The sequence below is a fragment of the Miniopterus natalensis genome, chromosome 11 (genome assembly GCF_054644295.1).
Source record: "Miniopterus natalensis isolate mMinNat1 chromosome 11, mMinNat1.hap1, whole genome shotgun sequence".
In the NCBI taxonomy this organism is placed as follows: domain Eukaryota; kingdom Metazoa; phylum Chordata; class Mammalia; order Chiroptera; family Miniopteridae; genus Miniopterus; species Miniopterus natalensis.
The window spans coordinates 25655484-25672967 of record NC_142091.1 but is presented as its reverse complement, the minus strand read 5'-3'; the positions used below and the strand labels follow the sequence as shown (position 1 = coordinate 25672967).

Sequence of the window (17484 nt, the reverse complement as noted above, 5' to 3'; positions counted from 1 at the left end):
TTTTTAATTTGAGAAGCCACTGCAAAATTGCCAGGTTTTTTGTTTTGATTTTTGCCAAGTCAACTCAAAACCAATATGACTGCCATCTATCATTCTACCATTTCATTTAAAACATTTTAATGCTAAAAGAAATTTTATTGCTCTGAAGCAGCAATAGTTTTCACTATATGCTTTATGAAAGGTATCTCAGATGGAAGTAGAGGAGGCAGAACCATATAGGGTTCTGGGCCATTTTCTACACTAAGAACAGACAGGCTTTGTATTTATTTATTTCACATATTGGGAGTTCTGAGAAAGATTGAGAAATTTTATTTGAAAATCAAGATGTTTGCTACTAAAACAACAATATACAACTGCTATTGGGTACTTATGTGACACTCACTAAATTCTTCTTGAGTAATCTGTTTCTCCTTATATTATGCTGTTCATATTTTAGTAAGTGTTGTCAACCAAATGTGTTTCCCTAAAACTCATATGTTAAGTCTCTCCCTCTCTCAACCATGTGAGGATACAGCAGGACACCTGCAAAAAGGAGAGCGCTCTGACCAGGACTTGCTCTTAGGCTTTCCAGCCTTCAGAAAAATGAGAAATAAATGTTTGTGTTTAAGCCACTCAATCTGTGGTATTTTGTTAAAGCCTGAATTCACCAACAGTAAACCCAAAGCAAAATTTCCTTTAAAGCCCTTGCTAATGCATTTGTAATGTCAGCACACCTTGTGTGGCCCATTTCTTTTATTGTTACCAATTTTTCTCCCAGGGAAGTATTTCAGGTACTTCCATTTATCTTTTGGAAGATCCAGTTTATCTCAGGGCCAGTTCTGTAGGCCACCTCTATCTAAATCAAGGAACAAGCATTTTGCAGTCAGGTTTTCTATATCAGAGAAAAGTTATCACCTATGCATCTGTCTATCTCTCTGCCTTCCCCTCTTTTTTTCCCCATACCCTGGGCTTTGAAACTTTTTTAGCAAAAAATATTCCCAAATGGCCAGCTCACTTGATTCTCCTTTCAGACTTAGAGTTTCACTCAAAAAACATTGTTTAGATCATTTGCCTTCAAAAATTAGTGATGGTTCCCTTCTCCCCCACTTACTTTCCTTCTTTCTGCTGGTAACAATTTTTCACATGCTCCATTTGAGTTTTCTTCACTCAGAGAAAACATCAGCTTCTTGATGCCATGAAGCAGCTGGTTTAAGACATCTATTTATTGTCCTTTGATATTAGTGATATTGCTTACTGTATAGTAGAAACACTGCAATTTAATCCTTACATAGCATTTAATTAAGAAATAAAATATAATGGGATGTAGTTTATGAGACTCATTACACAAACTCTATAGAGTCTAGTTGGTCTTCTTATATGTATTTTCATCTTGTAGTACATGTCTTTTTAATGAACTCCAGCCCCAGGAGATGTTTCCCAAACTGCCCCCCCCCCCCCCCGCCCCATCTAAACACCTAATGAAACAGCATTTCATTAAATGAGTATATCCTTGAATAAAATGCCAACTTCAAAACTGACTGAGATTTCTTATGGTAGAAATGTTAGACAGGCTTTGTGGTGTACTGAACTTTGTGCCTGGACTTGATCTGAAATTTGGGTCTGAATGCGAGCTTCAGTGCATATTGGCTTGATCTTGGGGAACATATAGACTCTGAGTCACAGTTACTTTTCATATAAAATAGTTATACATCTAATAGTACCCATCTAACAGAGCTGTTGTAATCATTAAATTATACATAAAATTAACTAAAATATGGATCATAAACCTAAAATAACAAGTATAAAACTCAGAACTACATCAAAATTAAAAACTTTTGTTTTGCAAAAAATGCCATCAAGAAAGCTAAAAGATAATCCACAGAATCGAAAAATATTTTGCAAATCACATATCTAATAAGGGAATTGTATCCAGGACATACGAAGAACCCTTACAACTTGAGAAACAAGCATCCACAAAAAACTTGTACACGAATGTTCACAGCAGCATTATTTATAAGAGCCTAAAGTGGAAAGAAGCCAAATGTCACCCAACTAATGAATGGATAGCAAAATGTCGTGTATCCATATAATGGAATATTATTCAGCCATAAAAAGGGATGAAATACTGACACATGCTACAGCATGAGTGAATCTGGAAAACGTGATGCTAAGTGAAAAAAAGCCAGTCACGGAAGACAACATATTGTAGATTTTATTAATTTAAAATGTCAGGAAAAGGCAGATTTATAGAGAGAAAGTAAATTAAGGGTTGCCAGGGGCTTGGTGAGAGAGAGGGTGAGTGGAAAGGAATGGGGAATGACTGCACTTCTCTGTGGGGACTAATATGTTCTAAACTTAGATTGTGATTATGGTTGCACAATCCTTTGAATACATTAAAACCATCAAATTGTATGCTTTAAATAGATGGACTTTATTGAGATACAAGTCCCATACAATAAAGCTACCTAAAAAGATGAAATTAAATAGCACTTTAAAAGGCCCTGTAGACCTTGGAGCACATCACAGGCAAGCAGCAAAGTTAAATTCCTCTCCCTGGGCTGTCATAAACCACTTTGGCTTTGTTGGCCTACTGTACTGTTTTCTATTTCATCAATTTGTGTTCTCATCATTTCTTTTCTTCTGTTTCTTTAGATTTAATTTACAGCTCTCTTTTCAACTTTTTAAGATGATTCCTGAACTCATTTTTATCTTTTCAAATATATGCACTTAAGAAATTTTTTGCAGTTCAAAATATTTCTAATTGACCATTTGACATCTTAAATATTTAGAAATATATTTATTCATTTCAGAACATAAAGTAATTTTTGTTACTTATTTCTAGCTTAATTGCACTGTGGTAAGAAAATACTTCTTTTGGTTCTGAGTAAAAATTAACGTGCGTGTGTTTGGGGGGGCGGGGTCCAGTCTCCCCTACCCCATCCCACCAAGCAATTCTCTGGACACCTAAAGGCAAAATGATTCCCAGTACTTAACAGGATCAACACCATCAGCAAGCTGACCTTCAGTTTACCCTTGGAGGAGTGGGCCCCGTTTCACCTGAGGGGAATATTCTTGCATAGATAAGTGGGCCCATTAAATTGTTTACTGCTTTGGATTAAATAGCTTTTAACAAGCATGGGCTTGTGGCTACCAGCCACCTGTGTTAGGTAACACGTGCCACTTGGCTCTATATAACAAGCCCCAGCCATTCTTGGGTGCAGAGATCTACCCTCTTGCTGCTGCCTGAGTTACTGCTTCTGTCTGTAAGTTCCCCTTGATGCAGTTCTGAAGTTTTCAGCCTCTTTCTTTGGTCTCTCAGCCCCTGTAAATTTTCCCAATGACACCAGCTGGGTGTCCTACAAGTCAACTCAATTCTGACACTATTCAGAGATAGCATCAGGTTACATAGGTTAAGGGTTTAATCCTATAAGACTGTCCTCCCCCCTCCCAGCTCTTCCCTCTTCAGATGCCAGTTGTAAGCCCAGGTTGTTACCTCTGCTTCTGACCAACTGGCTACAGATTGAAGGTTACCGTGACCTTCTCCTTAGACTTCAGACACTAGTCGCAAGCTCTGGTTGTAGCTTGTATTTCTGACCAATTCGCTATAAATCAGAGGTTCCCATGACCTTGGGTTCAGTTAATTTGCTAGAACAGCTCACAGAACTCAGAGAAATATTTTACTTACTAGAATTCTGGTTTATTATATAAAGATGTAACTCCGGAAGAGCCAGATGGGAGAGATGCATAACTCAAGGCATGGGGTCTGGGTGCGGAGCTTTCCTGCCCTCTCCAGGGGCACCACTCTCCCAGAACCTCCCTTGTTCACCAACCTGGAAGCTCTCTGAATCCCATCCTTTTGGGTTTTCATGGAAGCTTCATTACACAGGCATGCTTGGTTAAATCATTGACAATTGGTGATTAAACTCGATCTCAAGCTCCTCTGGTAGGATGAACGTTCTAATCCTCTAATAACATGGTTGGCTCCACTGGCAACCAGCCCCCATCCTCTGTGCTCCCCAAAGGTCACTTCATTAATATAACCAAAGAACTTTTTATCACTCTTAAAACTTAGGAAATTCCAAGGATTTGAGGAATTGTGAGCCAGGAACCATGAGGACCAAATGTATATGAGAGACGTATTTTGGTCATCTGAATGACCAGATATATTTTTTCTGATATATCACAATATTATGGCATGATTTCCACTTTGAAGCTTGTTGCAACTTGCTGTATGACCCATTAGAAGAAGGTGTATCTGCTGCTGCCATGTGCAGTGTTTATGTCCATTAAGTCAAGTTTATTGCCTTGGCAGATCTATAGCTTTAATGATTAGCATCTGTTTGTTCTGTTATTGAGAGAGGTATGTTAAATCTCTGATTATTGTTAATTTGTTGATTGCTCTTTGTAGTTCTGTCAGAGTTAGCTTTATATATTTTGAGGCCTTATTTTACCCTTACAAATTTAGAATTGCTATATCATCCTGGTGAATTGACCCGTCTATCATTATGAATTACTTCTCTTTCCTCTCTAGTAATGCTTTCAGCATTAAAATCTGTTTTGTCTGATATTGGTATAACCACATCTTTGCCTGTCTTTTTGCATGCAACCTTCTGCATCTATGTATTTAAGGTATGTCACTGGTAAGCAGCATGTGTTTATTTTTTCATTAATGTCTGAATTTTTTCTTTTATAGAGAAATTAGGTTATTTATATTAAATATTCTTTTATATTTGTATCTACCCAAAATATATTTGTAAGTAAAATATGAATACACTTTCTATTTGTCCTGCCTATTCTATGTTCCTTTTCATTTCTTTTCTTGTTTGGGGGGGGCATTCTTTTTTATAAATCCTTTTTGTTTTTCTATTTCACTTTAAATAATATGCTTTTTACTAGTCTCTTAGAAACTGTAATATGAATTCTTGCATGATCAGACTTAAATGTTAATACTTAAATGTTAATTATCCTCCTCCCCAATAAAGCAAGGACCTTAGAAATAATTTAACTGTACTAAATTATTAAATCTCCCAACTTTTATGCTTTTGCTGATGTATATACTATTGTATATTTAAATTTTCTCTCTGTCCCTTTTTCCTCCCTCTTCTCCCTCCCTCCTTCTCTCTCCCTCCTTCTCTCCATTTCTGCCTTCCTCTTTACTAACATATAGGTATATGCCACAATGTTATCTTATTGAAGCAATATTCATTTAGATTTACTCATATATTTGCCTTTTTCCGTTGTTCATTATTCTAGTATTTGTAAACTTTTTCAGGGATAATATTCTTTTTGCCTTTAGAGTCTGTAGGTAATTACATCTTTCAGTTTTGTATATCTGAAATGTCTTCATTTCACTTTCATTCTTGAAGGAAATTTTTATTATGTATAGAATGCTAGCTAGGCTTATGGCTACTCTTCCTACAGAATTCCCCATTTTAACTTTGGATGGTTTTGTTGTGGATGAGACGTCAACTCAATCTAATAGTTTCTCCTTTGGAGGTGACCTTTTTTTCTCTGTATACTTTTTTGATTTTCTATATGTCTTTGATTTTTACCAGTTTTACTTTGAGGTGTCTAGGTGTAGATTTCTTTTTATTTATCATACTTGGGGTTTGCAGAACATTTTATGTGTGCATTGAGCTCATCTGTTGGGGAAGTGCTCAGCCATTATCAGTTTGCCCTGCCCTCTGTTTCTCTCCTATCCTCCTGGAGACCCAGCAAAGCGTAGGGTGCACCTCTCACAGTCTCTTCTGTCTCTTACCCTCTCTTGTATTTTTATCCTTTTCTCTCCCCATTTTTTATTCTGTTTCTTCTGACCTATCTTTTCTTTAAAAAATTTTCTATTCAGTTGTGTTTAATCTGTCAAACCCAACCCCTGGATTATTATTTGTTATTTTATTTGTGTTCAAAAATTTAAGTTAGTTTTTTCAATATTTTTCAGATTTAAAATTTTCTTTTCATATTTCAAATCTCTAAGGAAAATTTACATCTTTTCAATTTTCTCCTTTTATCTATTAAAAATGTATTGTTTCTTTTAAAATCCTTGTTAGCCAACTCTAATATTTTAATCATCTATAGATCTCTTTCTGTAACTGTTTTTTCTCTTGGTTTTGGTACAGGGTCTAGTCTTTGGTATGCCTAATATTTTTTATTTGTTGCCAGACGATGTGTATAAAACTGTATTGAAGTTCCAGATGGTGTAGAAAGGGTTTACCTCTCCACTGGGCAGGTAGCGTGGGTGTTTATTACTTTAATCCAATTGGGAACACCTGCCTTTTGCTTTCCCGGTTTCAAATAAAAGCCCTGTGTAGTTATAGGGCCTCTTTCTCCAGTGGTCCCCCAACTCTCACCATGCCTTACAAGATTGCTAAAAAGTTTCTTTTCCAAAGTTTTCCTGCTTTAACTTTTTAGTCTGCCCATGCATCCCTAGTATTCTGGAAATGTACTGAGGGAGAAACTAGCTCTGTGATTGAGGCAACCCACATCTCTGCCAAAAGTTTCTCCTACAGCATCCCTTAACTTTGCATCAGGCTTTTCACCAGGTGCTCAGCCTCCTTACCATGCTCAGAAGTGGCACAGGCCTTTGGGATAAAAGTGACTGCAGAAGTCATCTCACCTCTCCAAGGTTCTTCCCTCTCTGGAATGTTAGGCCCATTAGTTCTCACTGCTTCTGCAGTCCTCCACTGCCTTAAAGATACGACTTTAGAATTGTATTTATATTTTCTAGCTGTTCTGGTGGGAGTCCTGGTCTTCTGCTAGTTACCTCATCCCACCTGAAAGCAGAAGCCCTTTCATAATGTTTGTCACTTTATAGTTTCCAGTTCTTGGCTGAAATTTCCAGACTTGTCCTTCATCTTCTTGAACATAATAAGCATAGTTTATTTTAAAGTTTGTGTCAAATCTAATATTTGGAGTCACTGCCTGTTTGTCTTTATAGTTTGTTTCTGCTGATGTTTGTTCTTACTGTCTTATGTCTTCAAATGCCTGGTTTTCATTATGTGCCAGACATAGTATTTGAAAAAAATTTTTGAGTACTATTTTACAGACTGGAATTATTTTATCTTCAGAGAGGGTTTCTGTTTCTTCTGCCAAGTGGCAAGTGACATTAGTGATCTTAATACAGTTCCATAGATTAAGATATCTTTGGCTACCCTATCGATTTGGACCTGTTGTTCAGTCCCTGCAAGGGTTGGTTTACTTATTTGTCCTTACACCTGTGGAATTTTTCTAATTTGATTTAGAAATTGAGGCAAACCCCTTCTAGTGAAGAAAATAATAAGATATAAACACTATCAGTAGCTGTATTTCCTGCCATGTAGAAAAAACACTTCTCACCAGAAAATAAGGTTGACATGAAGTTAGTAACAGAGATTGTAATCATACTAATAGCTAATACTTACATGGTGCTTCTACATGCCCATCTGTTGTAAGTACTACCAACATCAACTCATTTGTTCTCCCCCCAACCTGGAGACAAAGCAAGCAATTTCTGCTGCTATCTGAGTCCCTGGCTCCAGATCCTCCCAATGCCCAGCCAAACCTCTGCCCTTCTTGTAACAGTCAGACTGATTGAAAGGCAAGCTTCTTCACCTTGCAGCCTGTGTTTGCTCATATTTTATAAGCTGCATCAGGAGTGACCTCCTCGTGTCCCTTGTTCGAGCTCTGGGTCATAGGACTTCCAGGTCTGCCTTTTTTGTAAATAATGGCACTGTTTACCAATTTTTGTATTTCTATCCATCAAACTAGCTGCTACTTACTGGCAGAAATTGCTGCAAACCTTTTCCCAACTATATCTCTAAACAACTAGAGCACAGAGAGGCTTCTTTGAACAGTTAAGCAGTATAGTTAGTTGCACACAAACCCCCAGAAAGGCATTTCATAATTCACATTTATTGCATGAATGAAATATAAAGAAACCATTCAAAATCCTATTACCTTAACAATTCTTACCCATATTTTTGAAAACATGGCTGCCATTATTCCATAGATACATCATTAAATGCACTTTATAGCCCTGGCTGGTTTGGCCCAGTGGTTAGTGTCGGCTCTCAGACAGAAGGGTCCTGGGTTTGATTCCAGCCAAGGGTACTTACCTCAATTGCAGGCTTGATCCCCACATACGGTAGGCAACCAATCGATGTGTCTCTCTCACATCAATTTTTTTCTCTCTCTCTCACTCTCTCTGAAAAGCAGTGGAAAAAATATCCTCGGGTCAGGATTGAAATAATAAGAAATGCACTTTACAATTACTTTTTCTCAAGTGACTGATTAGAAGCCCCCAGAAAAAAAATGATGGGTGCTTATGGGACAGGCATTATAGTTGTTGGTTATATAAGGGTGGATTAAAGTAGGGGAAGGCAAAGGCTGCAGTGGAACTAAAAATTACTGAGTCTCCATTTTTCAGGAGCCTAATTAACTTTACCTGATGAGATCTTCAATTTGGCCTCTTGATACATAGGGACATATTTGTGGCACACATTCTCATTAACTATATTTTTTACTCCATATTTCCTTTTGGAACAAAGCAGGATGTAAATAAATTATTTTATCTAATTATTTTTATTAAGGTAATTCCCATTTTTTATATAAAATTGTATTTTCTATTACCATCTCCAGCTGAGACTCTTTCCTAGTCTCTCTTAGAATTAGTAACACAGGGCTGTGTGATTAGATTCCAGGCAATGGGATGTGGGTGGCAGTGATGGAATGTCCTTAAGCCTGGCCACAAAACTGCATGCAAGGTTGCCCATGCTATCTCCTCTTCCATGGTGACCTTGGAGATTATACGTTTAGTATGGCAGTGACACAAAATACAAAGAGCAGGGATCCCAACCCATGTGGAGGAGAGGGTCTCAGTGTATAGCACACTGTGGCATAGGCAAGAAATAATCTTTTGTTATAGTAAGCCATTAAGACTTTTGGAGTGGTTTGTTATAGCACTTGTATTACTTGTCCTGACTAATACATCATTAGAGCAGTTTTTTCCTACCAGCTGTACTCATCAAGATGCAGTTTCATTGAGTTAATCAGGTTTGAAAATGGGGCTGAACTGAAGGATGATAACATTACCAGATCTGGTATCCACACAATTTCTCTCTTCTTTCTTGCTATTACAGTATTTCTAGACCTCAGGCTCACAAAAACAGGTAGATATCAAAAATCTTTTTCCCTGAAGCTTAGTGAGCTCTATCAGGGTAATCATTGAAAGAAGGTATCCTGAATACTGTACAAAACTGCAGTATTTTCAGGCTAGTTTAGGTTAGAACTTGAGCAAGTGAATCGTCTTGTCACAAGGAAAAATTGTTAGCATCATTTGGCAGATTTAATGTTTTCTGACCCATTGTCATTGTTAGTGTCTCAGTTTTTATGATGAGTAATGATGCAGTTTATTTTACACCAATATGATTATTTCCATGAGTTATGTTTAAAGTCTCTAAGGATTCAGTCATCCCCATATTCCCTGTCTTTATCAAATGCAAATCTTAGGACTTGTAACACTTCTTGCCTTGCATCAAGTCTCAACACTTATTCCCAATTTCCTATGGCTACAACCAGGGAAAACACCACTCTTTCACCTCTTTCGGGCCTTGTGTATTCTTAGAGAATTCCCTCAGCCATTCATTCCAGCAACATTCTGACCAGCATTTCTCAAACTTTTGTTATCCCCAAACTACTCAGTGTACTCTTGGACCACTAATTTTAAGTGCATAGAAAGAGACATAAGCATGTAAATTATAAAAATGGAACATAATATTAATGGTAAGAATGAATAGTTCAAGTCAGTGGAAGAAAAATGATCTCATTGCTAAACTTCTGCTAAGCTTTTGGCTCAGTAATTTAAGCATTAGGTTCTACATGTGGTACATTTCTTTCTTGCCTCTTTGCTACTAAATTATAGGATTAAAATAATAATTACAGGTGATTGGGAATGTTAGCAAGTATTTGATGGCTCCATCTGATAATTCTGGATATTCGGGTCAAACATGGACCCAGAATTAATGGAGAGATTTAATGCGTAAGTACCTTAAACTCTTAAGTCCACAATTGAATCAAGGCTGGCAGTTTGATTGGGTCTACTTGGGCATAATAACAAATTCCTAATTTACTCTTTGTTTGCAATTGTGCTCTGTCAAGCAATTCTTTATTACAGCACCTTGATGTGGCTTTTAAACATACCCAAGATTTCACTGCTTTGTTTTCTCTAATAAGGAAAATCATCAGTTATTGGGAATGAGTCTAATTCCTAGTGACTAAGGCATTGGTTTGTCTTGTTTTAATCCTGACACCTTATCCTCACCATTGAAAATTGGCTGTAGTTCAGCCCTGCAGTGATAAGTTCAGGCTTGTCAAAATAATTGAGGGTGTTGCTGAGATACACCATACATTTGAAATGATAGAAATGGTCTTTATTGACATTATTAATGTTGTGAAATTTCCCCATCCCTTATTTCTGCCAACCAGCATTCCTCACTGGGGAAAAGCAGTCTCTTATATTCACTGTCCAGTTCTTGGCAGAATGTGCTGAAAAGGTGTACAGTAAGTAGCTGCAAGTTGATCATAGTTACAATTTTCACTGTTTCCTTAAACATAAAATTACAATCAGATTTTATGGTAGACTGCTAATTAATCTCTGAAAACCAAGCCAGTATGTGGATTTGCATTTTGGGGCTACTCTTCTAATCTTATAAGAATCTGGGCCTCTGTCAGAAATGAGCACAAGACACCTACAGTCTATAGAATGGCTCCAAAATAATTTTCAGATCTCAGCAAGGCCTTTTAATATAGATATTGACCAGCCACCAACATTGGGTAGCTAGTCTACAAGCATACTGTGAAGGAGGTGACCTGGGTCTGTTTTTACCATGACGAATGTAATCTTGTTTTCTTCTGGTGGGAAAATTCATCTGTTTTATACTGGAAAGTAACTGTGGTCATAGAGCACACTCCACTTTATGTGTGAATAACACATGAAAGACAATATATGGAGAAAATGGATTTTCAGTTAAATTAATTTCAATTTCCAGATATCCATTGATCTTTTTAAAAAAATATGTTTTCATTGATTTCAGAGGGAGGGAGGAAGGGAGAGGGATAGAGATAGAAACATCAATGATGAGAGTCATTGACCAGCTGCCTCCTGCACGCCCCCTACTGGGATCAAGCCTGAAACTCAGGCATGTGCCCTGACTGGGAATCGAACCATGACCTCCTAGCTCATAGGTCAATGCTCAACCACTGAGCAACGTTGGCTGGGCTCCATTGCTACTCCTATTTTCATGTTTCATTTCTAGATATTTCTAAAAATGATCATTTAGACAGTCACCTTTCCCAACATTTACAGCTTCCCACTCTTGATTTTTCCTGGGGTCCAGTGGTGGCATGTACTGGGATGCACTTTGACAACAGGTAGTTTCTCAGAACAGCCAGAGAACGCTCTTCTTTGTGAGCGGATCCTGAGAAACCACTGCATGTGTGACTCCCGTACAAGCAGGAACTCTCAGGTTTCAAAAGGCCAGGAAAATACTCATCAGGGCTTGATGTTATACGTTAGGCCAGAGATGGGGAACCTTTTTTCTGCCGAGAGCCTTTTGGATAATTATAACATCATTCGTGGGCCATATAAAATTATCAACTTAAAAATTAGCTATGAAAAAAGCTCCTAGATTTATTGAATTTAGAGTCTCGCCTGTGGTTGCCTTGGCAGGGCCAGGCCAAATGATTTCACAGGCTGCATAAGGCCTGCAGGCCGGACATTCCCCACCCCTGCTTTAGGGAGATACTTCTACTTTTCAGACAAATGGACCACCTGCCTTCTAGTGCATTCTAGGTCACGTGATTTTTTTAAAACAATGGGTAGGAAGTATAAACTCTGGTTTTTGTTGGTTGGTTGGTGGTTTTATAAAGGTATAAGTATCTTTATAGTCTTGGGTATGAGGTTGGAATAATGCAAGCAAAATGTATTAAAGTGTGATTGATATTCTTTACCTTAAAAAAGTGGTAATTCAATCATGAATGCAGCATTTGCAGACTGCTCATTCTGCATTTACTCTGTAGGAAGTCCAGGTCATGAGTTTACGTATGTCCTTTCATTTTTAATCAACATCTGCTCTTAGAGGTACATAATATCAGCTCCAAGGTTGAAGATCACATGACAAAGAATTAACCACAAAGACTTACTAAAATGTTATGAGAATATTACATATACTAATGCCATTTTCAGCTTATGACATTTGTCAATGTCTTTTAACCTTATAGAAAACAATTTATTTTAAAAGGCATTTGCAAGCAAAATAATTATATTTTATTGAAAATTCAGAAGTTAGAGTAATTTAAGACATTTTTCATATTATAAAGAAAAATAAGTTAAAAGAACAAAACTGACAAGTGCAGTGACATTTAGTTTTCACTCAAAATAACAATCATGTTGAAAAACAAAAATCCACAGCTTAATTTCTTTATGGTATAAACATTTTCCTATTATCAAGAAAACTCTAATGGAATAATTTTCAGAATGATCTTTTAACACATGTGTTTGGACCCAATTTAAATAGTACATTAGTATTAGTATCTAATTCAGATAGATTACTGGTATGTGTGCATAAAACCTAGCTAATTTTAAAAATAGTTATGTCATCATAGGGCAATGTGTAGCATTTCTAGTAATTTCTTAAGCATGTTTTCTTATCTCCTTGGTAAAAACCAGTCACTTCCAGAAAGGTGTTTAGCCCGGTGAGCACTAGTGGCCTAAACCATAACAACTGTATTGCCAAAGTATTAACTATTACAGTCAGCCATTTAATGTTAGGAAGTATCTTGTTATACTTTTTAACTTTCTCATTTTCTTATGAAGGGGGCACTAGGTAATCCAGAAAGATTAAAATAGACTTAGTTTTTTAAAAACTCATTTTAAAAATGCTCTATATTTTTATCAAATTATTTTTTCTCAACAGAATGTATTCATAAGTAATTTTACCTTTTTCAATGATCTCTATTCTGTATCTTCTCCCTTTTAGAGCAAGGAGAACTAAGATCAAGACCTAATGTGGGTATAGACTGTCAGTAAACAAATGCACTATTCAGATGCTGTACTGACGGACACTACAGTGTAAGCTACGGTAAGACGTGTGCTTTTGCCACAGCTAGAAATGGCATTGATGTAGAACTTCAATTGATATTTCAGTTAATATTTTAGAGTACTTTGTAGTTAGAGAGCTTTTCAGTAACTATTATGAAAATACTGAATGAAATTAGGCCCTGTTAAAAAGTTTACAACATGCACATTGCACAAAATGCTTACAAAATGTTAAATGCATCTTAGGTGAGAGGCAGAAATAGTTTTAATAAAGGGGATTCCAATGAGGACAGAACTATAACATGGCACTTGCTAATACAGTACTTCTTTCCTTTGATAACACCTATACAGATTGGTCTTTAACCAAGAAAAAACCCTAGTTCTTATTTAATTGTGGAGAAATCTGGCCATGTCAGGAAAAGATCCTCTGATAAAAAATGTCTGATAACCAGTGTTTTAACAAGTCAACTTTAAAACTGGTGAAACCCTTTTGAATGTAAGGGAATAGTGGTAACTGACTTAGAACAGAGGTTATCAGAGGTAAAGAAAGCTTTCTTTTCTCTCCCTGACCCCAGTAGTAGGAAAGGCTCTCAGACACCTGATTAGCTTTCAGAGAAGGAGGGGACTTTATGGTGGAGGCAGAAGTAATTTTAGCCGCAATGTAATGGAGCAAAGATACCAAACAAATTTGGCAGGTGCAATCACTCTCATTTTTCCAGGCCCTAATATAAAAAGCAAAAGCTGGTTTCTAATCAAAATATCTTCTCTAAAAATCTTTAGAAAATGTTATGACTCATTAAAACTAAAATTTTCAGAGGGAAAATATTGCCCACTGATTTTTTCACAAATAAAATACATCATCAAAACTCTAAGAGTGCATTTATACTTTACATCTAAATAGTGTTTCCTGTTAAGAATTAAAACTACTCCCTCCCTTTTTAGCCCCTCCTCTTTTCTGCATTTAAACTTTTCTCTTGTGCCTAAAGTATTGATAATTTAGTGAATTAAGCACTGGGTGTTAGTTCAGCATTCACTGCATGAGGAGGCCTGGTTAATAATGTGCTCAACATTTATTCATGCTGACTTTATCATAACAAAAGATAAAATTTAACCAAAAATTTCATTGAATTAGATGAATTCATAAGGAGAATAAACAGGTACACGTATAAAAAAATTTCATACACAGACTAAAAATACTATTTAAAGACAGCTAACCAAAACTCAATAGTACTTTCTATTAAATAATGGTTTTCAAGTCATTTTATACCACTAAACTTTTTTTAAAAAACTCCTTATTCTTAGATTCAAAATTATATAACATTAGTTTCAATGACAATTACTTTTCCTTATGTCTTTCATATCTTCTCAATATGGCTAAATGCTCAACATAACATTTTTGACATTAAAAGTATCACAAACAATTATTGGTAATAATGCAAATGTTTAAAAAAGGTTTTGATTCATATGTATTTGTACCAAAATAAAGTTTCTGATATTTCCTTAGGATTTTACTTGACTCATTCGGGATATAAGCAGAAAATACTTGAACTAAGTTAACATTTACATATAAAAATATAAAATATATATGATCTTGATATCTTGTACTATTACAAATTAGAGTACCTACCACCAGCCTGATTAAAAGGTTCAACATGTTTTGAACAATAAAAAAATAAAAAGATTCAACATGTTTTAAAGTATGAATTTTTTTAAAAAGCAGGATACTTAGTTTTACACTTAGAGTTTCTTTGTTTTGGCTAATAACTGGGCTTGAGGAATTTGGTATAGAAATAAGTATTTCTCTGGAAGAAACAGGGTATCTCAATATTTAGTGGACAGTTTATTAATGTCTTTATTTTCCTAAGTATGGATCTTTTTATGGTATATTCTGCCCATTTTTATCAATAAGAGCAAAGCCACAGGGCTGGAACCTGAACAAATCCTGTATTTTGTCAGATATCTATTTTCTGTCATTAAAAAGAATGGTGCCTAAAAAAACCTAGAAAGGGAAGAATAAGAGCGCAAGCCACAAACAGGGGGCACCTTCTACCAGTCAGCCGTTAAACCAGCAAATGGTTTCTCTTTTTTTAAAAAATTTCTTCTTTCCCTTGTTGAGGATTATATAGCTGTAGTGCAGGCTTCTTAGAGTTCTGATTTTCTGCGCAGGTCACATATGCTATTCAAAGATCACTGGCTCTCAAAGTATTAAAAATAATTAAATGGACACTAAAGTTGAACTGAATTCATTTTTTCTTACATGTGATGTGAAAAAAAAAATCCTAGACTTGGGAATAAAATGATCAGTTCTCTTGACCAAGTTACTGAACCTTTCTGGGCATCAATTTTCTCAGGTGAAAAATAAGGGAATTGTGTTGGGTAACTTTAAAGTCTCTTTCAAATTTAATGGAAACACTAAGGCAGCATCTTGCAGAGTGCCTTGTAGTTTTCATTATGAAGATCAACTGCCATTATAGAACAGTGTAAAAATAATTCTGGTTTATGGTTTTCTGATGCTAACATTATGGTTAATGAGAGTTTTCTATACTTCCAGGGCTAATCATAAGTATTTGACCCTCAAAAACATAATCAAGATATTTTTACATTATACACAAAGTATGCTTTGACATCCACTGGGACAGCCTGGAGTTTTTTGTTACTTATGTCCTTTAATTCTTACTGTTGAAATCCTGTTCTCTCCTCAACTGGATGGCAAAACAGTGTAGCATGGCAATAAAGAGATCTTGGTTAAAGTATTTCTGACTGAATAAAGAATAACAGAAGTGTTTTTATTCTTTAATTTTAAAAAGTACTGCTAATATTTAAAACCAAGAATCTGCCACAGTTTATCACTACTGGTAAAGAATTACAACTTACTGCCAAAATACCAATATTGTGCCAAAAGAAAACAGTTTGCTTCTATTTTTAAGTATATGGCAATGTAGTCTGCTAGTTCTTATTTTAATCATTTTCAGAATTGAGACAAAAGTAGAAGACTCATAATTCCATGTCAACTATTTCAAACCAGATGTAAAGCATGTTGAATTCAAACTTAGAGAGGGACTTTGTGGAGTACCAGATATAACTTTGGGAGTAGGGTAAATAATTTCTTCAACAGTTACATAGGTACCTAACAAGAAACCAACAACTCCAATAAACGCTATAGAAATATTTTTCAGGATCATCCATATATTGTAGTGTTCCTTAGAAAATGTAAGAATTTCAACCAAAGGAGGGAGGATCAGGGCCAGTGTGCTGCTACTCACAGCTCCAACAAAGGAAATCACAATGTCTAGACGAGGAATGAGAACTGCTCCAGCACCTAGGAAATGAAAAGACGTGTCTTTATTTAAATATTTAATACTTACATGAATACTAAGTATAGATGTTTTCAATTCATTAAAGTTAATTAATGCAGGTAGGCACTACTAAACTGCTTGAGGAAGAATGTCATACTTTGTTGAGAGGTAAAAATGAAAAAACGGTGAGTGACACTTTTGGATTGACTTGTCAGGGTTTATAATATTAAAAACTTTTAATGTTTTGCTGTAAGATTCTGGGCAAAAAAGTTTGGATAGTTTATTTCCAAAGCATTTTCGTTACTCTGCCAATCAGTTCATTGAGGTGGTGTGATATAAACAAATCATTAAATGAACTTGAGAGAAGAGCTGGCTATTTTTTACACCAGAATTTCAATTAATCAAATAGAAAATCATTAACTGTTATAGGAAAAATCATTGAAGGATCCTATAATTAGTAGGCAAAAACTGTGTGAAAACAGGTTATTTGCATAGTTCAACGTATCTCCCTAATTATAAAGGGGAAAAAGTTTCTTTACCGTGGAGAAATCTCTCAAACACCTCAACTAAGCAAAGTTAACATCACTAAGACATGATGATACCATTGTGTAATGCATTGAGAAGTGCAAAGTATCACCTGTAGAATTCTTGTTAAAAATGCTTAACTTCAACCTAATCATAAGAAAGCATCATACAAATCTAAATTGAAGGAAATTCTACAAACTTACACTTCAGAAGTGTCAAAGTGAAGAAAAAGAGAAAAAGGTAAAGACTAGACTAGAGGATACTATGTAGACATGACAACTAAATCAAGTGGGATGTTGCACTGGTTCCTGGGTCAGAAAAGGATATTAGTGAGAAAACTGGCAAAATCAGAATAAGGCCTACAGATTAGTTGGTAGGGTTGTATCAATGTTAACTTCCTGTTTTAATAATTGTAGGAGGTGGATCCAAAATGGCAGTGAAAGAGGACATGGAGTTTGCTCCCTCCCATGAACACATCAAATGCCCAAATGTACACCTTTATTTAGAGCAGTTCCTCCTGAGAGACAAATGAACAGCTTCTGCACAACAGAGAGAGAAACACCAAATAGAAAAGATTAAGGAACTGTGGGAGCCCACCAGAAATCTGAGGGAACC

At 35.9% G+C, this 17484-nt stretch overlaps 1 protein-coding gene across 1 annotated transcript in view; it reads right to left on the bottom strand.

Moving 5' to 3' along the window:
- Window positions 1-12254: 12254 nt before the first annotated feature.
- Window positions 12255-17484, bottom strand: part of SLC36A4 (solute carrier family 36 member 4) — a 35129-nt gene continuing 29899 nt past the window's right edge. Inside the window, exon 11 of the mRNA XM_087821611.1 lies at window positions 12255-16367. Coding sequence (XP_087677737.1) covers window positions 16060-16367 — 308 coding nt within the window. The 3' untranslated portion in view covers window positions 12255-16059. The remainder of the gene's footprint in view (window positions 16368-17484) is intronic.